Raw genomic sequence first — 23,411 nt, forward strand, 5'->3', positions numbered from 1 at the left:
CCAAGAAGCCCATGAACTGATACTCAGCGTCATTCATTATTAGGATAATGCAAATCAAAATGACAATTAAATGCCACCTTATGTCTACCAAGATGGCTATAGATTTTGTCTAAAGTTTTACTTGTTTGTTAGACAAAGAGAGACACAGAGTAAAAATGAGAAAAGGAGATAGAAAAATGCCATCTACTGGTTCACTCTCCAAGTACCCACAATAACTGAGGGTAGGCCACAGTCAAAATGGGGTTCCGGGAACTAAATACAAGTCTCCTATAGGGGTGGCAGGAAGATTGCATAATTTTTTTAAATGGGAAATAATCATTGTTGCCATGATGCAGAGAAACTGGAGCCTCTGCACCTGCTGGTGGAGCATTGCTATGGAACACAATTTGGCAGTTCCCCAGAGAGCTAAACAGTGTTAACTGATGGGACCGCAATTCCACTCCTAGGTATATAACCCAAATAGTTGGAAGAGGAGATTCAATCAGTCATTGAAACACCAGTGTTTCTTCAAGTGTCATTCATAGTAGTCAAAAGATGACAACAACCCAAGCTCCATCAGTAGATGAATGGATAAGCAAAATGTGGCTTGTACATGCAGTGAAATATTAGTCAGCCATCAATGGGGAGTACATGAATTAACTTTGGAAACATTATGCCAGGTGAAATAAGCCAGGCACGGGCCATTGTATGATTCTATTTATAGGAAATAACTCAAGCAGGTGCAGAGACAGATTGTAGGTTAGAGGTTACTGTGGCTGTCGAAAGGGAGAAATGGAGAATTACTGCTTAATTATCGCTTAATTAGTGCAATTTCTGTTTGACATGATGATGTTAAGATTATATTTATTGGGGCTGGCTGCTGTGGCAAGCAGCTTAAAGTCCTGGCCTGCAGCACCGGCATCCCATATGGGCGCTGACTCAAGTCTCGGCTGCTCCACTTCCGATCCAGCTCCCTGCTGATGTGCCTAGGAAAGCAGTAGAGGATGGCCCAAGTACTTGGGCCCTGCACCCACGTGAGAGACCCAGAAGAAGCTCCTGGCTTCAGATCAGCTCAGCTCCAGCCGTTGTGGGAGTAAACCAGCGAATGGAAGACTTCTCTCTCTCTGTCTTGCTCTCTCTGCTTCTCTTTGTAACTCTAAATAAAAAATAAATCTTGTAGATAAATCATGTAGGATCTCTATCCTTAATGTGCTGTACATTGAGATTTAATGCTATAACGAGTACTCAAACAATATATTTCACTTTGTGTTTCTATGGGGGTGCAAACTGTTGAAATCCTTACTTAATGCATACTAAACTGATCCTCTGTAAAAAAAAAAAAAAAAAAAAAAAAAAAAAAAAAGAAATTATCAATTCCCAACTTGACTCTCACTGGGATTAAACATGACAATAGGTCTGCTCTGATTTCATCATCATCTAAAAAAATCATCTATTATTTTTCACTTTATGCTTCTGTGTGGGAGCAAACTGTTGAAATCCTTACTTAATGTATACTAAGCTGATCTTCTGTATATTAAGATAATCGAAAATGAATCATGATGTGAAGGGAAGGGGAGAGGGAGTGGGAAAGGGGAGGGTTGTGGGTGGGAGGGACGGTATGGGGGGGAAGCCATTGTAATCCATAAGTCGTACTTTGGAAAATTATATGCATTAAATAAAAGTTTAAAAAAAAATAAATAAATCTTAACAATAGGGCTTTATTTACTTGTGAAGTAAAGTTATAGAGAGAGGGAGAGTTAGAGAGAAAGGTCTTCCATCCACTGGTTCGCTCCCCAAATGGTCGCAGTGGCCGGAGTTAAGCTACAATAGTTTGCTCAAAAATGACTTTTTAATTATACAGCAACTGTGGTTCAAAGCCTGGAAGATGTTGGTTGCATTTGTTACTTTGGCATCATCTAGCTCACCCTATCCAAAGCTTCTTCCTCCTTTTTTTGTCCAGAACAACATAATAAGGCATTCAAAGTTTTATGACCCTGTGTAAACTTGAATCTGTAGGCTAAGGTGTTGCCTTGGCTGATCTGTTGACCTCTTGGAACAAGTGAGAACAAATTCTTGCAGTCGCGTCTGTGATCCATCGTAAGCTCGTGGGGCAGGGTAGGTTGGTGAGGCTGCAGGCTCAGCAGTGGGGCTTTGCAGTGTGTGTGTGAGTGAGCACCTTCGTGTGCGGAGCTGAAACCGGCGTTTAAGCGAACTGACTCCAGACCGTATCCTAGAATGGGGTTGCAGCCCCCGCCTGGGGTCAGCAAGCTCCAGTCTCCTCAAGACAGAATTCTTCCTTCAGGTGTTAGCATGCGTTGGTTAAGAATCAGGACAGTTAATAAAGTTGCATTGGCCCTAGGATGTCAGCTGCGTCTGTTTTCAGACCTTCATTCACACAGTTTTTCAAGACATCGTGACACTGCACTTAGAAATAATAGGGAGGATGGCCGGCGCCGCGGCTCACTAGGCTAATCCTCTGCCTTGCGGCGCCGGCACACCGGGTTCTAGTCCTGGTCGGGGCGCCGGATTCTGTCCCGGTTGCCCCTCTTCCAGGCCAGCTCTCTGCTGTGGCCCGGGAGTGCAGTGGAGGATGGCCCAAGTGCTTGGGCCCTGCACCCCATGGGAGACCAGGAGAAGCACCTGGCTCCTGCCATCGGATCAGCGTGGTGCACTGGCCACAGCGGCCACTGGAGGGTGAACCAACGGCAAAGGAAGACCTTTCTCTCTGTCTCTCTCTTCTCTCACTGTCCACTCTGCCTGTCAAAAACAATAAAAATAGAAAAAAAAAAGAAAAAAAAGAAATAATAGGGAGGCAAGTGGGCTAATTACATTTTACCTGAAGTATGAAGTCAAATTCCTAAAATGACTTAAAACACACACGAAAGAAGCCAAATTGGATACTCATAAGGAGTCTAGGACACAGGAAGTGGTAAACCACATCTCGGATCTTGACTGCAGACACCGATCCATAGGTACCCCAGTCTCACTGTCTCCCTTCTTACCAACAGAATCGGATTTTGTTCTGAGCAGCAATGCGCCCTTCCAAGGATTACATCTTCCAGCTTCCCTCTTAGCTAGATCTCGCCCGGAGATTCTAACTATAAGGTTGTTGGTACTTGCAGTAAATGCTGTTCCACCAATTGGGAGATAGGTCTTTTGCCCTTTACCCTTCCTCATCTTCTTCCCTGGAACATGAATGTGAGGTCTGGAACTCCAGCAACCATTTTGCCATCTTGAGAATAGGTGCTGTGAACCCCATAGGGTAGTAGGTACAGAGAGACGGGAAGGGTATGGGTGTTTGATGGTCTTATGAAATATGAACTCATACGTAGAGCGCTATCCTCAGGTCATTATTACCTGCAGCCCAATGCATTTCTGATTTCCAAGGGTATTGTTATTTTCAATAATAATCCTGATCTACTAGTTATATGCAGCATTATAGTTCACAGTGTTTTTCATCCTGTTGTTGCCTTTAATCCTCCTAATACTTCTGTGAGATAATTCCAGGTATTCTAGGCTTAAGGACGAGTACACGGAAGCCCCGAGCACCTAGATAACTTGGCCGAAGTCGGAGACTTAGCATTAGTCCTAATCTGGACTCAAATATCAAATACCTAATGCAGTTTCGTTCTCCCACGTTGCAAGTAAATAATACTGTAGCTGATAACTTGAGTAGCATCCCGGAATTAGGGGGCCTTTAATTGTCTTGCGAGTACGAACCACGGACCTACAGGGAGATCTCTGGACAGTTATTTACTAGTTTAAAAACAGAAGTGCTTTTTCAAGATTTGGGGTGGAAGTTTCCGCTGTGGCTCTTCTTCATCGGGGAGAGCTACAGTCCATCCAGATCACATACTCTGTATCCTAAAAGAGAAAACAAAGCCCCTCCCAGTACATGGATACTTCTAAGGGTTTTTCAGTTCTGCATTAGGGCTGGGGATTTAGAAAGGAAAAAAAAAATGGAGGAAAGCAAAAGCCAGTGAGAGAAGCGGCAGAATTCTGGGGAGATGTAGAGGAGGGATTTGGAATTCACGACGGGCCTGAAGCCATGCGACCAGAGGGGATAACTCAGCTTAGGGTGCGATTTGCCAGGACTACTAACGACGGCGGAGCTGGAGAGCCACAGAGAAGCTGTCATCATCCCCTTGAAAGTGTCCTTTAGCTGTTTAACCCCTGCACGCGGCTCTTCGAGCGGTCTGGTCTTTTCACTGTTTTAAAGAGATGTTGCCCAAGAAACTATGTCAGTTTCTGAAAGCAAAGCACCCAAGCCGGCTCCTGCTGTGTAGGAGCTGATTGGTGAGTTGTCAGGAATTCTGAAAGCCACTTCAGTATGCATTTGTAAAACTGTGATTAAGTAAACTTACAGCTGAACACAATATGTCAAAAGCAAAGGTAGTGAAAACCCGAAGCTCATCACTTTGTACTCACTTTACTGTATTTTATGATTTTTTTGTCATATCTTTAAAAAAAAAGGTTTGTTTATTTGGAAGAGTTACAGAGAGAGAGGAAGAGACAGAGCGAGAGGTAGTCTATCTGTTGGTTCACTCCCCAGATGGTTGCAACGGCCCAGGCTGGGCCAGGCTGAAGCCAGGAACCAGGAGCTTCCTGTGGGTCTCCCACATGGGTGGCAGGCACCCAGAGGCTTGCATGGTCCTCTGCTGTTTTTCCAGGTGCTAATGCACGGAGCTGGATCGGAAATGGAGCAACCAGGACACGAACCAGCATCTGCATAGGACGCTGGCATCGTAGGCAGCTGCTTTACCCTCTGTGCTACAGCGCCAGCCCCATCTGTTATGTCTGCTAGGTGGGAATACCGTATGAATGGTGTGCTACTGCCTATCCCTGACCGATGTGAGGTCACATTGGTGACGTACATACCCCTGCCATTGGCGAGTGTCGCAAGCATGTACTTGATTTATTGTTTGAACCTTTGTGGTGCTTGTCTGTCTTTTGATGGCTTTTGTATTGTTCAACCTTTGTGTTGCAGTCATTTGGCTTCTTACATACTCTACCAAAGTATAACCTCTCTCGGCCCCAGAGCCGTTTCTTGTTCAACCTGTGTGTGTCCTTTCTCTGCAAGAGCTTAACTGCTTCCTGCGTGTAGCAGATTATATTCCTGTATTCACGCGGCATTACAGAATACCCAGACACGTTTATCTTCTCACACCTCTGGGGGCCAGCAGTCCAAGAATGACTTCCTGACTTAGAGACAGCGTTCGTCTCGCTGGACCCTCAGGAGGCTTTTCCCTGTGTGTGTGCATCCATGCTGTCTTTTCTTCCCCCTCCACGGACACTGGTCCTGTCGGATGGGACCCTCAGTAACCCCATTCCCCTTAGTTACCTCCTTGAAGACTCTGTCTGCAAACACACTTACGCATGGGCGGTAGGGATTTAATGTATGAATTTGGAGGAGAATGCACTGTGCTTGTAGCATGGACATTGGCGAGTTAGGTATTAGATGGCTTCAAAGCTAAGCTACATGAAGGCACTTCAAAAAGGTCGTGGAATGTGGAGTCAGAAACTAATTGTGGTCCAAAAATTATGAAATCTATGCATACAGGGTCTTAAATTGATTGATGGAATCTATATTGGATGGATTCCATAATTTTTTGTGCCAGATCAATTTATCATTTAATTTTCTACAGACTTTTTGAAGCAGCCTTCACAGTGTGCCTGTCTATGTGGTGGTTACGTTGTATCATTTGAGCCTGATAGCATGACTTCACGGTAAATGTAATTGTCCCCATTTTATAGATGGACACATTGACTCACAGGGAAGCACTAGATCCATTATTCAAACTCAGAGAACTTGATCCCAGAGCCCAAACAACACATAACCACTGTAAGATATAGCCATCTGCTTTTATACATATGTATAAATGTGTCTATCAGGTTTAAGGGCAACATTGAAATTGTTGTCCCTCCAAAAAGTAAACAACTACTGGGGAATTTTTAGTAGGGCATGTGTGCAAAAGGAGCAACATTTTGCCAAGAGTGTATTGGTAGAATGTGATGGAGGAGTCTCTGGATAATGGTAACTTTAAAGGAAAGGTATTTGAACTCCAAGTTCTTTCATTCCTGAGAATTTTTCTTTAAGACACTTTAAAGTGACTGTGAAGTAGTGTGTCCAACTAAATGGGAAGTATTTTCTAACCGAACATGGAGTATTGTAAATACAAAATTTTAAAAACCCAGACAAATTGAAAAGAGTCAGTAGGAGAGAGATAACAAATAAGGAAGCAAAAGCAATGGTGTGCTTGTGAATTACAGCACCCGCTTAGGAGGCTGCGTGGTTGTGTTCCTGTTTGTCTGAACAGAGTTATCTCAATCTGAAAAGAACTCCCTGTTGTTCCTCCGTCTTCCCCTTAAAGAACAGTACGCTGACAGTTCATTCCCGCTTCCTTTGCTTACTGCTCTTCCACCCACTCCGCGCCCCAAGTCTTTGAAGCAGCAGCAAGTGCTGTGGTGGAAGGAAAGGCGAGTTTTCCTCTGCTGCCTCCAGACACCCCACCTGTGTCTTCTGCTGCTGCATGTGTCTGTCCGAACCCTTTGATAAGTCAGCCTGGGAGACAGATGAGTCGGAGCACAGGATGTATCCATTCCACGGACCCGTGTGCAGCACTAACCAAGTGTTCAGCGCTCTTTGGTTCTTTTAGAGAACAGTGCCCTACACGGTCCCGTTCTAGAGGGAAGGCAGAAATAACAAGTGGCTCATTTGTTGCCATCTGACATGTTCTTTGAAGACAGTTAGATTAAAGATGTATGAATGTCTTCACTCCTGATGTTTTTATTTGGATGACAGTAGTTCAGGGCAGCAGTCGTCAGCGCTAGGCTGGCCGTAAGGGGGCGGTAGAGAGTGACCGGACTGTGGACCGGTTTAAACCCAGAGTTGGCAGCGTTTGCTGTTCCGTTAGAAGGTCAAGGATGAGCAACGGAAAGGAGTCTCTGAAAGATGCCTCATGGAGAGGACCCCAAGGAGCTGTTGCTTCTGATCCTGATCCCGAGCCCGGGGGTGTGTGAACATGATGGAGACAGCGCTCAGGGCTTAGGTACTGGGCTGCTGTTTCCCCAGTCACGTCCTGAGTGGGGCAGCTAACACTGGAATGTGGGTCTCCAGGAGAAAACAGGGGCCACACTTAGTGCCGCGCCACCACTTAGATGCCGCTCTGTACTCTTCCTCCCTCGCTTGGGTGACGAAGTTCTGGAAAGCGGGGCCAAAGCCAACAAACGGAGCCTTGGAAGCAGCCCATCCCCCCTTGCTGGTAGCTGTCACGCCACTGGATTGTGCTGCAGCTGCTCTGTTCATAAAGCCACCACGGGCTGCGAACTCGGGCTCCTCTGTGCGCCCTGCCTCCCGAGAGGTTCAGGTGCGCTGCGAATACTGCCGGCCCAGACTGGCATGGATTACTCGACATTCTCCAACTATGCGTGAAGGAGCATGGGAGATAAGCCTTGCGAATGTGCCAGCTGACATCAGAGAGGGCGCTGCGGGAGCCCGTGCCCTTGTCGTGTGGGCGTAGGTTTGCCTTCCCCCGGACCGGCGTTTCTCCTGCTGTAGTGTGAGGGCTTGGTTAGGAACACCGAGTTTTACAGGGTGCAGTGGGTTAAGCTGCAGCCCGAGATGCCCACATCCCATGTGAGCACCAGTTCCAGTCCCAGCTGCTCTGCTTCTGATCCAGCCACCTGCTCGTGGGCCTGAGAAAGCAGAGGGAGGATGGCCCCAGTGCTTGGACTGCTGCACCCACATGGAGGCGTGGGAGACTCTGTCAGAGTTCTAGGCTCCTGGCTTCAGTCTACCCCATCCTTGACCATTGCAGCCATTTAGGGAGGGAAGCAGCGGACAGGAGATTCTCTCTCTCTCTCCACCACCACCCCCCCCATCTGTAATTCTGACTTACAAATAAAAAAACGAGGACTTTGTGGGGGGCAGTGCTGTGGTATGGTAGGCTAAGTCTCCACCTGCAGCTCCAGCAACCCATATGGGCATGAGTTCGTCTCCCAGCTGCTCCTCTTCCAATGCAGCTCTCTGCTATGGCCTGGGAAAGCAGTAGAAGATGGCCCAAGTCCTTGGAACCCTGCACCCACGTGGGAGACCTGGAAGAAGCTCCTGGCTTCAGATCGGCCCAGCTGCAGCCATTGCAGTCATTTGGGGTGTAAACCAGTGGATGGAAGACCTCTCTCTATCTCTCTCTTTGTAACTGCCTCTCAAATAAATAAGTAAAATCTTTTTAAAAAAATAACAGAATGTAGAGTTCTGGGCTCCTTTTTTAGACCTAGTGTTACAAAAAGACCAGTGATGATTCAGGAGCCCCTGGTATTATCATTTAGCAATTGCATTTCATGTCTTAGAAACAGAGGCTGTAAAGAAAGAACTAGTTGATTGCTCTTATTGGTGAAAGAACTTGAGTGATAGGCAATCCCGGGGTGGTATGGTGGCTCCAAGTGGAACTGAAAACAAACCCACTCCTAACTTTCCGTCCTACCGTCCTCAGCTGATGACTTCCATTCTTAAAGTTACTTCATGACACAGCATGGCTGCTGGAGCTCCAGCCATTCTGTTTATGTGCCATACAGCAAGCAGGAAAAGAAAGGAAAGGGCAAGAAAAATGGTCTTTTGCTAACTGCTTGGCATCCTTGGAAAGAACGCTCCCAGAAGTTAGAACCTTGCATGTCACTGACCACAGTGTATTTCCCTGGCCACATGTGGCTTCTAGGAAGGTACAGAAATACTATTCTTGGCTGGGCATGTGGGCATATTGATACTGTAGGTAAAACAGTGGTATTCTTGTTAAGGAAGAAAAGAACAATGGATGTGAGTGGGCAGCCGTCTGTAACATGACTCTCTTACACCAGCATGCCATGATGTTGTGGAAAGACTGTTGTGGTCTTTAAGATTTGTTTATTTTTTTATTTGAAAGCGAGAGAGAGAGAGGGAGAGAGAGAGAGATCTTTCACTGCTGGGTCACTCTCCAAATGTCTGCAATAGTTCCAGGCAGAGCCAGGAGCCTGGAACTCCATCAGGGTTTCCCTTGTGGGTGGCAGGGACCCAAGTGCTTGGGCCATCACCTGTTGCTTCTGTGCACATTAGCAGGAAGCTGGATCAGTAGCAGAGTAGGCGGACTGAAACCAAATCTCTGCTGTGGGATGCGGACGTCCCCAAAGGCAGCTTAACCCCACGTGCCACATACCGCCCCCCGGGAAAGATAATGCCGAGAATGCTTTTTACTTACTGCCAGGCCACTTGGGGTTTCTTTGGGAACACTGTGTTGGTTATGTTAGAGAACACCGAAGGAAAATGTGTTGAGCATTGCCGTAGTCAGCCATTCAGACACACTGGGCATCTCCTCTACCTGGATTTTGTCTCCCTTCTGAGCCCTCTGCCAGTCTCTGGTTTTCTTGATAAAGAAGTCCAAGAATCTGTGAATAACAGAGGTGGAAGATGAGGAGGCCAAGTTCAAAGATGCTTCTACCAGTTGTGTTTTTTTTTTTTTTTTTTTTGACAGGCAGAGTGGACAGTGAGAGAGAGAGACAGAGAGAAAGGTCTTCCTTTACCGTTGGTTCACCCTCCAATGGCTGCCGCGGCTGGCGTGCTGCGGCCGGCGCACGGCGCTGATCCGATGGCAGGAGCCAGGTGCTTCTCCTGGTCTCCCATGGGGTGCAGGGCCCAAGTACTTGGGCCATCCTCCACTGCACTTCCCTGGCCACAGCAGAGAGCTGGCCTGGAAGAGGGGCAACTGGGACAGAATCCAGCGCCCCGACCGGGATTAGAACCCGGTGTGCCGGCACCGCAAGGCAGAGGATTAGCCTAGTGAGCCGCAGTGCCGGCTTCTACCAGTTTTTAACTCTGTGATCTTCCGTCTGATGAGTATAAAATGCCCACCTCCAGGGTGTAGGGAAGCGTTGCCAACAAAACTACATGCAAAGCGCTTCAGGCCCCGGGTGAGAGCCACTCAAGTCAATAAATAGGTCATTGATCCCTGGCTTTATTTAGGCACTGAGGAACAGCCGCTGCGGAGATCAGCGAGAACCTCGGACTTGCCTTTTTTGGGTTCCTGTGCTAAGATAAGAATGCTTGAGACATAGACGATGTTCCCACTGGGAAGGCTGAGCACTTTGGCCTCAGACGTCTTGTTCTTGCCAAAGCCGGTGGAATCCCCTGGCTTAATTCGTGTGCATGTGTGTGTGTGTGTATGCCTGTGTGCAGACAGACACCTAAAAAAACAATTGAGTGAAGTCAAACAGTTTCTTTATCTCCTGAAGGCCTCTTGGAGAAAAGGTATCTCATCCTTGGCCTGACCACTTCATGGGCTGGTTGTTGAGGGAGAACAGCCACATAGCCCTCACATTCTCAAAGTATGGCTACAGGACCCAAAAAGTGATGAAAAATGCAACTTACGGGGCCCCGCCTGAGGTCTACAGAGTTAGAAATCTGTGTTTTCTGAAACCTTCAGGTTCTAACGCAGGCTAAAAGGTTAAGAATCACTAATCCACACGGAGTGCTCTGTACACTTTTATTTGCACGCTGTTTTGGTATGCACTATTCTCCCAAACGCACGCGCGTACTCTGTGCCTTCCGTCTCTCTGCCCAGATAGAAACGCCGTTCAGCGTGCAGCTCCCTCTGACAAGCCCAGTCTTTGCCAGTGGGCGAGGCCTTGCTTTGTAGTTTGTCTGCACTCTGACTAAACCTCTCACCATCCGCCTGGCACCAGCTGCAGCTGTTGCCAGCCTCCCTGATGGGCAGCAACACCTTAAATTAAAGCCCTCAGCTATCTCATTTCCCTAAGCCGGTTTACCACGCTCCAGATGCTGTTTGTTAAAGGGAAATCTACCTGGTGTGACATCACCCAGAGCCCAGTCACAGGACACCTTTTCCTGGGAATGCTGAAATGGAGCAAAGTTGCTAGCACATTCTACAGGCTTGCTTTTGAAGAAAGGTGCTCTCTACACATAGGAGGAAAAAAAGTTTCCTGCCTACTGGGTAAAAGCTTGGTTATGATTGTCATGGACAGCGGTCTATTGGATTTGCTTAGGTACTTAAAACTGAACAGGTAAAACATATTGGAGCTAAATGAGTGATCTGAAGGATTTTCAGGGGTGCTGCTGAATTTAATGTTCAGAGTGCCAGGAAGTTTTCCCACTTCCTGTTCCCACTGGCATTTGTTTGGGGCTGGCCAGCAGTTCTGCTATGGAGGCAGCCCGAGTCCAGCTCATTCAACCAGAGACAGGCTGGGGGTATAAGAGAGTTACTGTCCCTCATGCGCACCCATCTGCTAACCTCTTTTCCTCATGAATAACCTGGAAAGTCCAGCACCTGCAGACTGGGAGGAGACTCAGAAGCCAGTAGTACAGGGATTACTTTTTCACCTGGACGTGAACAAGCTTTAGAAAGGACTGGAAGTCACAAAGCACTAAACTAACTCGTTCTCCTTCCTCCAAGCCAGCCAGCTCACCGACCATGTGATTTGTAGCTTTGGCAGTTTGCTGATGAACGTAAATAGATCTCACCAACTACATAAGTTGTTAAGTCACCCAATAAACTGTTGATTACCTTGTAAGAAAAATTTTAGTGTATTCTATATTTGAGCAACATTAGAATCCTAGTAGAAAGGACAAATGTTCAGTGTTTATCAGTAGGCTTGAGTCATACAAAGTATTGCAAGGTGTCCAAGAAACAGGGAACCGTGCTCTCCAAGGACTTAAGAGTTCAACATCTGGGGGCCGGCGATGTGGTATAAAAGCCACCACTGCGTGGCAGACATCCTATATGAGTGTGGTTCCTGTCCCAGCTGCTCCACTTCCAACCCAGCTCCCTGCTAATGGCTGTGAAAGGCAGCAAAAGATGGCCCAAGTGCTTGGGCCCCTGCCACTCACATGGAAAATCTGGAAGAAGCTTCCAGGCTCCTAGAGCTTCAGCCGGGCTCCACCCTGGCCCTTGCAGCTGCTTGGGGGAGTGGACCAACAGGTGGAAGACCTCTCTGTCTCTGTCTCTCCCTCTCTCTGTAACTCTGCCTTTCAAATAAATAAATAAATCTTTAAAAAAAGGAATCAGTGTCTTGGGGCAGACATTTGATGTAGCAGTGAAGACACTGGTTAGGATGCTCATGTGATACATCTGAGTATCTGACTTCCATACCCAGCCCTGACTTCTGTAATGCGGACCCTTGCAGATATGGATGATAGCTGCAGTCATTGGGCCTGCTACCCACCTTGGAGACATGGATTGAGTTCCCAGTCCTGCCTGTTACAGGCATTTAGGAAATAAATCCCTAGAGGGATCACTCGGTATTCACACACATTCTCTGTTTCCCTCTCTCTCTTTTTCTCTCTCTTTCTGCCTTTCTTTCAAATAACACTTTTAAATAAATAATATCAGAAAAGATAAGTGCAGATGCTTTTACAAAAAGCAATTCAGTATCTTTAGGATGGACCTATGGACCTGAGCATGCCAACATACGTTTTTATTCTTTAATATCTCTGGAACTCTTAGTCACTGCCAACTCCACCTTTATAAAGCAAATCAGGTCAGGTTGGGATTCCTTTATACTCCAGTTTTTAAGCATCTTGAACTTCTTCTGTCAAACCTCTGATTGGGGCCCCTGTCCGAGTTGGGGCATTAGGACCCTTCTCTGGGGAACTTGGAGTTGAAAAAAGCTAGTGGGTCTGTGATCTACACCCCTGAACCGAAGCTGTGTTAGCTCAAGTGCTGTGACAAAACCAGAGCTTTAAGAAGGTGGGCAACAGACCTGGAGAGAGAGAGAGAGAGAAGAGGAGAGGAGAGGAGAGGAGAGGAGAGGAGAGGAGAGGAGAGGAGAGGAGAGGAGAGGAGAGGAGAAGAGAGGGGAGGGGAGGGGAGGGGAGGGGAGGGGAGAGAGAGAAGGGAGAGAAGGGAGAGAGAGAGGAGAGAGGGGAGAGAGAAGGAAGAGAGAGAAGGAAGAGAGAGGGGAGAGAAGGAAGAGAGAGGGGAGAGAGAAGGAAGAGAGAGGGGAGAGAGAGGGGAGAGAGAGAGGAGAGAAAGAGTAAGTAGTGCAGAGGAAAGAGGACACTGGGCTTAGAGAGGTGAGAAGTCTGCTGTCAGTCACCTGCCAGTCACATCTTCCTTCTCCCCTCCCCCCCAGCCCTCCTGTTGGCTGGGTTTCCTGAGAAAATGGGACCTCTTTGCTGATCTAACTTTTTCTTCTTTCCCTCTGAAATCGAACTGGTTTAAATTGTCTGTATCCTTGCCCTGTGTTTTTCTTGCTTGGGCCAAGCTAAGTGGCCCCAAGGTTAGGTCTGGCTCTCCAAGCCAGCCGTGTTGCCTCATAGCTTACAGTGGAAGAAAGTTCCAGAAGCATCTGGACTGCAGCATTTGCCAGAGGCCGGGATGGGAAGTCTGATGGTTGTCACACATTCCTGTGAGTTGTTGGCATTGGGGGCTGCAGCCTGTGCTCCTGCTCTCTCACGTGATCATCCCAGGCTGGGGTTGAGTATTCTGAGCACAGGTGTAACTTACCCGGGACCCGGGATGAGGAATGACAGTGCCGTCACGGGGCCTTTGGAGCTTCCTGGCCATGCAGTGGGAGGCGCGGGGATGTGCCCGCCTGGGTCAGCCTGGTTCTGTCTTCCAGAGGGCTTGCTCTGAGCTGGTGATCCAGGAGGGCTCACCAGGATGCCCATGCTCTGAGCAGGGAAGACAGGGGTGTGACTGTATTGAGGGGCAATCAGGAGCTGGCTCGGTCAGGTTCCAACTGGACTCCGTAGCAGTTGTTCGTGGTGTTCTGTGACTATCGAGAGTTGTAAAACTTGCAAAATGATGGCACAGCCAGACCTCCTCCAAGCGCTCCTGTGAGTTGGGAGACAGGGCCATTCCCCCAGGACTCTGAGACCGGGCCTGCATCCTTAGACCTGGCCCGGATCTGATGAGGCATATGGTCCAGGCCCAGTCCCCAGGACGTTCCAGGGTCGTGTGCCAGCAGCCAGCTCTTAATCCCAGACTCTCTTGTGGTCTGCGCTTTGCTTTCTTCGCGGGGAGTGCTGGCAGTGTGTGGGCTGCCTTCAAAACCCGGAGCTTGCTCCTTCCAGTCCGGGGCCATGGCTGCCTGCCAGGTGTCTCCAGGGAGAAGCTCCAGGGACCCTGCGTTTGGAGAGCCGGCTAGTCTGCCACGGGCACCCCGTGGACGGTTGCTTCTGGGATGTGATGAGCAGGACAACAGGCCCATGATGGTGACCGGTTGCGATCATGAGTTACGAAAATAGAGGTGGCTTTCACATTTTTTAAGGCCTTGTCATCACAAAGCCTTTCTCTCTTTCTCTTTGAACACCATGACTTAGTTGCCGGAGATCAAAGTAGACTGAGCTTTCGCAACACTTCACCCCAACATTCCCGAAGCCTTTGTTTCTACCCCAGCCTCCCTCAACACAAAGGAATGAGACCAAATGTGGGGCGTGGAAAGGAGAGTGAGGAGCGCGGAGCCCCCAGTCTCTGCCTCCTCCATTTGGTTGAATGAGTGTGCAGTGTTTCACAAGAACCGATCATGCCAAGAAGAGGAACGGGAAAGCGTCTTCCATGACATTATCAGAGCTTGTGTTGTGGCATTTTTCTCTTTGTGCCTCTCCTGTCTAATGGCACGCCTTCTGTTTGGGCCAGTTTGGTTCTCCCCGCCTCTGGTTTAGCATATAGCCAGATGGGATGGTAGCCTGTGTGTTGTTTCTGAAGCACCATTAGACACTTGGTGTGTCCCAGGCCGGATGTCAGGGTTAACTGCATCTCAGAAGGTGCAGGAATGTGTCCTAACAGTCGTTAACAAGAGCAGTCTAGGATGTGCCAAAATCCTCACGGTAACGAAGAGTTTTCATGACATGCTCTGCGTCCCGGATTTACCGAGTCTCTTTCTGGTGGCTGTCAACCTCTGCCTGCCTGACACACGGCTCAAACCCTGGCGAGCTCTTTGCGTAGGTGGAGGCTCAGGTACCCAGGAGTTTGCCGAGTGCCAGAGCCTGGGTTTGGCTGCGAGGCCGAGGCAGGCACTGACATATCCCTTTGGCTGGGGAGGCGCGTCCCAGGCTGGAGCCTCACGGAGAACATGGTAAAGCCAGCGCTTATGGGAGTTTGCCGAGAAAGCTGTACCCTCCGGGTCTGCCAGCCGATTTGCCGATTTCTCTTTTTTGAGGAAAGTTCGCTGGCTGTATTTTAACTTGGCAGAGAGAGGGAATTTCTCAAGATGTGGGAAATGCAGTTGAGTGTTTAAGTGTGAGCTCTGTGACTGTTGAGTTTCATGAAGGCTGCGGGCAATGGGAGCCGGAGGTGGGGGTGGGGGGCGCCTTGCCTGGTGCATCTTCTTCCCAGGCCCTGGGAGAGGGCGTGTGATCTGGGGAGCGGACAGATGATCCGTGTGCTCCGTCTTTCAGGTGCACCAGTACTATAGCTGCCTCCCAGAAGAGAAGGTCCCTTATGTCAACAGCCCTGGAGAGAAACTGCGAATCAAGCAGCTGCTGCATCAGCTCCCGCCCCATGACAATGAGGTAAGAGGCCAGAGGGGGCTGTGGCTCTTGGGCCAGCGGTCCCCTTTTCATGATCTCGTGGCTGGGGTCAGTGAGATGGCCAAAGGAAAATTCTGGCACTTCGTTTTCGGTTTCACCCACTTTCCTAAGAGCCAAAAAGAAACTGGCCGACAACCTCTGGAAAGTGTGACCCAAGAGGCAAGAGGCCTTTGCATGATGTCGTAGCTTTCACGGCTGACACTGCTTGATGTTGGGGCACGGGGTGGGGAGGGGAGCTGGAGAGCACCGAAATCGTGAAGTTCATGTGCAGGCTGTGTCCTGTACTGGCCTGTGTTGTTATAGAGACGATGATCGAGATCCCTCGGGCCAGTCTCAGCCTTGCAAAAATGTTGTGAGGGTTGAATTTTTGGCATCATTTCTTATTAAATGCACTGCCCTAGGTGGTCATACATGCAGACCGAGGGCTCCAGACCTGTGTGTTTTTCTCGGGGTGAGGTTGGACTTGCCAGGGCATCGCATGTATATTTCAACGTGTGAGTTGCAGTTATCCTTTCTTCTGAACTCACAAACCTGGCCAGCACAACTGATCCTTACAGGGAAGTCTCTAACCCTGCTTTTACAAGATCTTCATGCTGGAACGGTTGGGTCAATAAGGTTGGAGTTAAGTTGCAGCTATCAGTTTTAAAACTCAGGATCCTGTGGAATGAAGCTGCCTACTTATTTCTTGCTGCATTTAAGACAGAAATAGATAGGATTTGTCACTGGAAGGAGAAACCCCTTTGGAGTGCTGGACTCCGCTTTCTGCCCACTTTGCCCACCCACACACTGCATCCTGATAGCCCAGTCCTGGGGGAAATGAGTACTTTTTTGTCGTCTTCTTTCCACATTCCGATCAAAAGGGCTCATCTGAGAGCCTCAGAAGTCAATGGAAGTGAGCGAGACACAAGCTCTACCAGCAAAGCAACTCCTAGAAAGAGATCGCAGGTCCCCGTCCTGCTGCTGATTTCCAGCTTCATAAAACAAATATAAAGAACGCTGTCTCCTTTAGAGCTGAGAGCAAGCATTGTAACCCGATGCCCAGCTAACTGATCTGGAAGTGAAAATGCGGGTTTTTACAAGCAGGAGGGGTGTGCCTTTCTTTACAAGCATGTCCATAAAATGTCAGTGGCGTAACCCTATATGCTGGGCTGTTCAGATCACTACAGCTCTCGCTCTGTCTCTCTGAAATATTCTCATGGAGACGTTGCTTTCTCTTTAACTCTTTTTGCTTGATCTTGGTAGATGACCTGCTCTTCTCCTTTGAGTAGTTTTTTTCTGTTTATGGTTAACAGTGCTCTGATGAGAAGAGACCCATCAGATCTCTACGTCCTATTGGCGGAATTCTGTCCATATGCCTCAGTAGTGGGCGCTTAGCCCATTGGACTTGACCTTTGGAGGGCAAAGGATGATCATAAAGTCAGTATTTCATCAGATAAGGCGATCTTGATGCACAGTCGTGCTGTCTTGTAAAGGAGCAGGCAAGCATCCTAGTTGGAAGATCTTTCACAAGTCAGCTCAACTCTTTAGCAACCCTTTTTGTACCTAAACTGCTGCTCCAAAGAGGGAAGATGGGGTTAGGACCATGGTTCCCAGCGGGTGGTAGGTCCAAGACTTGGAAAGATGCGTGGATGCTGCAGGAAGTAACATCAAACCTTTTAATACCTATTCCATTCATGGAGATCCCTGCAGTGGTTAAATAGTCAAGGAGGAAAATTCGGTTTGATCCAAGCACAGATCTCTGTCTCGTGCTTGTCTCCAGTCTGAAGTAGGATCATGGGAGGCTCCTTTTCGGCATCTCCCATAAGCAAAGCCTCCGGCTAGAATCTCACAATGGGACTTTGTTCTCACCCTACTTAGCTTTATGGTCACCATTTGTTTTTTGCAAGTGATATTGATTTTCCACTTATAGTCATAATATACTTTCTTTCACAATAAATGTATTCGAAGTGAATCCATTGTAAAAAAAAAAAAAAACAGCACTTAGTAAATAACAGTTCAAGAGTATGGCTCAGTTCCCACCGTGCACATAAATCAGGGGAGAGAATAGGAAATACTGGGGCTGAATCTCTTTTGTAATAACCCCACCCCTTTACATCGGAGTCTCTGTTTCACAAGAAGGAAAATACATTTTGCAAGTTGACACACCCGACCACAGACCAGCAGGCAGTGGTTTTCGTCCTGTATGCAAATCGGCTGTGAGGACTTCGCACAGGGGCTTCCCTGCAGCAGCCTGGCTGTTTCTGGATGCTTCTGGATGCAGTTCCCCAAGCTCAGGCCTTTGTTTCCCCATTTTCCCAAGACAGGATGAGAGGCCAGAGCCGGGAGCGTATTCCCGTTGTTCTGGCTCGTGGGCCTGGAGCCATTCTTGGGTGCCCAGGGTCGCGGTTGTGGGCACAGGCTGGCGAAAGCATCTACTCCCAGAATATGGACAAGGGGGAACTCCCTAGATCTTGCCCAGCAGCAGGCCATACCAGATGACTTAGAGCTTAGGGTGGGGACCAGGGTGAGGGACAGGTCCAGACCCTCAGCCTTCCAGAAGCCCTTTGGGCAGCCCATGGCCTTAGCAGAAGCTCGGTTTCAATAGCCCTTGTCCCCGTCTTGATAAAGCTCATGCCAGGGCCGTACAACCAAATTGCTGGGCTTTCTGTGATTGTGTTCTGGGCCGTGGGCTTCAGGAATCTAAGGGGACGGGGTGGCCTCCCTCTACCATGCTTTGTGTCTGTGCAGGTTCGTTACTGCAACTCCCTGGATGAGGAAGAAAAGAGGGAGCTGAAGCTCTTCAGCAACCAGAGGAAGCGCGAGAACCTGGGCCGAGGGAACGTCAGGCCGTTCCCCGTGACCATGACCGGAGCTATTTGCGAGCAGGTGAGCCTGGGACCATGAAGCCCCACTGTCCTGGCATCCTGTCACTCACACATCCCCTCAACAGCTGGGTCGCCGAGTGCCTGCCATGTGCCTGGCACGGTTACAAGGCTTGGAGATGCTGCAGTGGACAAAAGGGAAGTTCGTCTTGTGCTGTGAGGGTCATGCATCGTGGGGAGAGGAGTCACGTGAGCAGTGTGGCCACTGAAAGAGGAAACATATAGCAGGGAGGGGCTGGGAAACACCGGCAGGGAGAGGAGGCTGCAAATGAAGGGGATGGCCGGGAAGACCCCCCCCCCACCCCACCCCACCCACCACCCCGAGAAGAAGGCATCTGAGCCCAGATGTGCAGGAGGGAGGGAGTCACGCACATCACAGGCCACAGGCCTCGACCCAGGGGCATCTGTGGCATTAGGAAAGTAGTGAGTTGTCCCGTGTGGCTGCGACAGAGGGGCATGGGGGAGGGGTAGCAGATAAAGGCAGAGTTCGTGCAGGGCCTTAATAAGCCATCCAGAGCCCTGAGCAGAGGAGTAACAGAGAAGGTCCAGGTGGGTGGGACCGAGGAGCTATTGACCAAAGATTTGGCAGTGTAGGATGTGAGATTTCGCCGTGTTCAGTTCTGGGCCTTTGATACTCTCAGATCAGATTCCTGGAACCGGCCTAGATGGGCTCCCCTAAGGGAGACGGAAGCTTGGGCATCTTGCAGGCAGATGCCCAGAGTAGCATAGAGGAGTGCCAAAGATATGGAGGCAGAAAGACCTGTTGAGAGCTTGACTTATGTGTCTTCACCCTGACCAGGTTGGTTTCCTCAGTTTTGTCATCTGCAAAATGGGGGTAACAAACCTTCTAGAACTGTGGTGAAGATTATGTAAGATTATACATGTGTACTGTAGCTGTGCCTATATTGTTGTGGAAGATAGGGATGGTACTTCCTGTGACATGGTACCTTCTTTTCATATAAGCTCCCAGAGACTATGCCAGAGAAATGCATTTCCTTACTCTGTGCTGCACTTCAGCCCATGCCACGTCCATAGCATGGGAAAGATTGGGAGGTGGCGTCTCTACTCTTTCGAGATTGTTCCCGGCGCTCAGACTCAAGCCGGGATGTTTATTGCCAGCAGTGTGGTCTGCAGAGGGCATTCCCCTGGACCTCCTGCCTTGCACATTACCCCGTGACAAAGACCCTCACACCACATCCTTTATCTCAGCCCTGGCTATCATCATCATCCTCCGTGCTTCTGCCTTGTTCCTTTCGGGAGAGAGGAGGGAGCTTTGGAAATGAATGAGAAGGTGTGGTAGGGGTGCCAAAGCTTCCCTTCCCCTAGTCTAGCCTGAGGAGCAGTGCCAATTCCACCAAGACCGTGTGAAAACACCTTAGAGGAAGAGGCTGACAGCATATCTGAAAGGCGTTCAGAGAGCACAGGTGAAGGTGCGCACATCTGTATGCACCTGTTCCCCTTCAATGCAGCAGTGCAGGCTCCGCCCCCTTCCCGTCCTCAGAGCTCACCTCCTGGGATTAAGCTCAGCTGTTCCCCTGCATGTAGTCTGCAGCATCTGAAAAGTAATGAGACCTGCACTCTACGCCTGTTTGCCTCCCCCCAGCAAAGTCCCCGTAAGTTAGTGTGTAAGTGATAAAGGAGTCTCTCTCTGCTTCCCAGCTGCGCGATTCCTTGCTCCGTCAGTTACCATCTCATTGAAGAAAGGAGAGTTAGGGATGGGGGTGGGGCATGGAAAAGCTGCCCCACACAAGAAGTCAGTGCTTGACCCCCAGTTGTTGGTGGTAGGAGTTTACCACTCGAGAGGTGGGACTGAGGTTCAGCTGATGTCTCTCTCTGCCTGACAGTGCGGAGGCCAGATCAACGGTGGGGACATCGCCGTGTTCGCATCGCGCGCGGGCCATGGCGTTTGCTGGCACCCACCCTGCTTCATCTGCACCGTCTGCCAAGAGCTCCTGGTGGACTTGATCTACTTCTACCAAGACGGAAAGATCTACTGCGGCAGGCACCACGCAGAGTGCCTGAAGCCACGCTGCGCCGCTTGTGACGAGGTCAGAGCATACTCCAGGGGGCTTGCAGGCCTGCCTGTCACCCCTCACCTGTGCCATGGTCATTATGTTGTCTGCTGGTTTCTGCCCAGAAGGAAACCCCAGGCCATTTCCACTCTCTTCTGTTAACCCTTTCCAGGGGGAAGCCCCACCCGGCCCTGCTGGCTGGAACGTGTAGACTGTGGCCCACTTCGTACTGCCTGTGCAGTCTTGTAGCCTCCCACTGGGAAGGCATTTTCTGTAGCCAGGCAGATTCCTGAGTGGGATGCAACTGGCTGCAGGTCAGTTCAGAATTTTTAAAAATAGGCATTGCATGGTGATAGATTGCAGCTCATGTCCCCAGGAGGCAGCCGCAGGAGTGAGTGCCACCTACGACTTAAAATGCAGCAGGCCCTCATTTCGCTCAGTGACAAAGGACCTAGGTGCTGGTGAGATAATATCATCTGGGGCCTTCCTACCCATCCCATTTGGGTGACCACACTTGTGATGTCTATAAGACACTGAAACCACGTGGCAGTTTAGTGCTCAGCGTGTGGAACCCTGTCGTTAAGTGACACTTGGCAGTGGTTCCATTTCCCAAGTTCAGTGGGACAGGCTGGTTATGGAAGAGGAGAAAATGAGGAGCATTCTTGGACTCCCCAACGGTTTACAGACAATCTGAGTGGAAAATCAAGAGGCGGGCAGATGGCTACTCCACCGCGAGTTCTAGGAACTCTAGGCTTCGCTGGGGAAGAATGCAAGATAGAACCCACAGCCCCTGCCTGGTTTTCTTCCCCATTTTACCTGCAGAATAGAACAGAAAACCGGGCTTAGCTTTGAAAGTTGCAGAAGGAAGAACGTTCTAAGCCTGAGCACTTTGGTGGGAGCAATTTGGGGAAGGTATTGAGCAAGGATTTCCTCCTGTGCAGTGGAGTTTTGGGGGCTCGTCTGGCCTTACAAGGAACAGTGTAGAGGTGACACTTCTCTTTCTCAGTTACGGTCCACCAGTGCATGGTGGTTTCATTTCTGTCTGACTAACCGTCTGTGAGAGAGTCGCCCTTTCAGGAAGAGGTTGATCAGACTTAGCCAACTTGGAGTCTAAGGCTAATTGTGTTGTAGAGAGAACTTCTAGGAAGATAATGGGAAAACAGAACTCAGGTCCGACTCTGTTACTCTGATGGCAGCCGTGTTAACTCGTGCCTCAGTTTCCCTATCCAGAAATCAGGGCATAGAGCTGTGCTCTCTAATAGCAAATAGAATGTGATGGGTGGAGTGAGTGTGCTTGGAATTTTTTGGGTATTGACATAGAACTGGAATAGCATGAAAGATCACTCTTTTAAGGTGTACAGTTTGAGGTTTTTAGCACCCAGGAGACCCCCTTGTTTGTGGGAGATACATTCTAAGACCTCAATGGATGTCCAAAACCACTAACAATGCTGAGCCCCATATATACTAATTTTTTCCTATACCAATATAGCCATGATGAAGTTTAATTTAAAAATTAGGCACAGTAAGAAATTAACAGTAGTAACCAATAATGAAGTAGAACAATTACACCAATGGAATGTAATGAAACTTAGGTGAATTAAGTCTTTTGCTCTTAAAGGAGTCCCCACAAATATTAATCTTTTTAGACCACAGTTGGAACCACAGGAAACAAACCACAGAGAACAAAACCATGGGTAAAGGCGGGGGTGGGGGAGGGCCACCATATTCTCTGTGTTTTACAACCATCACTCCTATCAAATTTCACATCATCTCTGTTGACCACAAAGGAATTCAGTATCCGCTAGCAATGCCATCCCTTTTTCTCTCACCCCTACCCCTTGTCAGCCATTTATCTACATGCCCTCTTTGTGAGTTAGCATAGTCTAGATATTTCATAGAAAGAAAACCAGGCCAGGTGACCATTTGTGTCCGACTTTTTTCACTTAGTGTGATGTTGTCAAGGCTAATCCGTATCATAGTATATATTAGTACTTTCATCCTTTTCAGGGCTGGATAATATTCCATCGCATGTATGTATCACATTTTGTTTGGACATTTAGTAATAATGGGCATTTGAATTGTTTCTACTTGTTGGAATTATGATCAATGCTCTTATGAACATTCATATACAAGTTATTTGAAGATTTATTTACTTGAGAGGTAGAGTTATAGACAGAGAGAGGGAGAGACAGAGAGAAAGGACTTCCATCTGTTGGTTCACTCCCCAAATGGCCACAATGGCTAGAGCTGGGCCTGTCCAAAGCCAGGAGCCAGGAGCTTCCTCTGGGTCCCCCACACAGGTGCAGGGGCCCAAGCACTTGGGCCATCTTCTGTTGATTTCCTAGGCCATAGCAAAGAATTGGATCAGAATAGGAGCAGCCAGGACTCAAATTGGCACCCCTATGGGATGCCAGCATAGCAGGCAGAAACTTAGCCCACCACGCCACAATAGTGGTCCCCATATACAAATTTTTATGTACACTTCTTATTTTTAATTGTCTGGAACTAAAATTACATGTATCTATATACATACATACAGTTCACTGAGTCATATGCTAATTCTAAGCTTAACTTTTTAAAGGAATATGAAACTGTCTCTTAATACAGCTGTACCATTTTACGTTCCCCTGCCAATGAGTGATGATTCCATTCTGTGCACATACTTGCTAACGTTTGTTATTGTCTTTTTATTATAGTTATGTGAGTGGATATGAAATCACATCACACTGAAGTTTTGATTCACATTTTAGTACCAGCTAGTAATGCCGAGAGTCTTTTTATGTGTTCATTGTCTATTTATACATGCTGCTTTGTGAAAGTATATCTATTTAAATCCTTTGCCTCTTTTTGATTGGATTATTTTTCATTGATCTTTGAGTTAATTGTGAGAGTTGTTTACATATTCTCAATACTGGTCCCTTATCATAGATGTGATTCGCAAATATCTTCTCACAGTCTGTGATTGTATTTTCACTTCCTTGATGATGTCCTTTGAAGCATGAATGTATTTACTTTTGATGAGGTTTGCTTTATTTTTCTTTT

The 23,411-nt window shown here is 48.4% G+C and overlaps 1 protein-coding gene across 5 annotated transcripts in view; it reads left to right on the forward strand.

Moving 5' to 3' along the window:
* Window positions 1–23,411, forward strand: part of PRICKLE2 (prickle planar cell polarity protein 2) — a 368,819-nt gene that overhangs the window by 291,854 nt on the left and 53,554 nt on the right. For all 5 annotated transcript variants that reach the window (XM_008260882.5, XM_002713291.6, XM_089305987.1 and 2 more), the window contains 3 exons: window positions 15,365–15,478; window positions 18,224–18,361; window positions 20,202–20,405. In XM_008260882.5, the coding sequence (XP_008259104.3) occupies window positions 15,365–15,478; window positions 18,224–18,361; window positions 20,202–20,405 (456 nt within the window). The remainder of the gene's footprint in view (window positions 1–15,364; window positions 15,479–18,223; window positions 18,362–20,201; window positions 20,406–23,411) is intronic.

Source organism: Oryctolagus cuniculus, chromosome 10 (genome assembly GCF_051225735.1).
Source record: "Oryctolagus cuniculus isolate XC-2025 breed Fujian yellow rabbit chromosome 10, ASM5122573v1, whole genome shotgun sequence".
Taxonomy (NCBI): Eukaryota; Metazoa; Chordata; class Mammalia; order Lagomorpha; family Leporidae; genus Oryctolagus; species Oryctolagus cuniculus.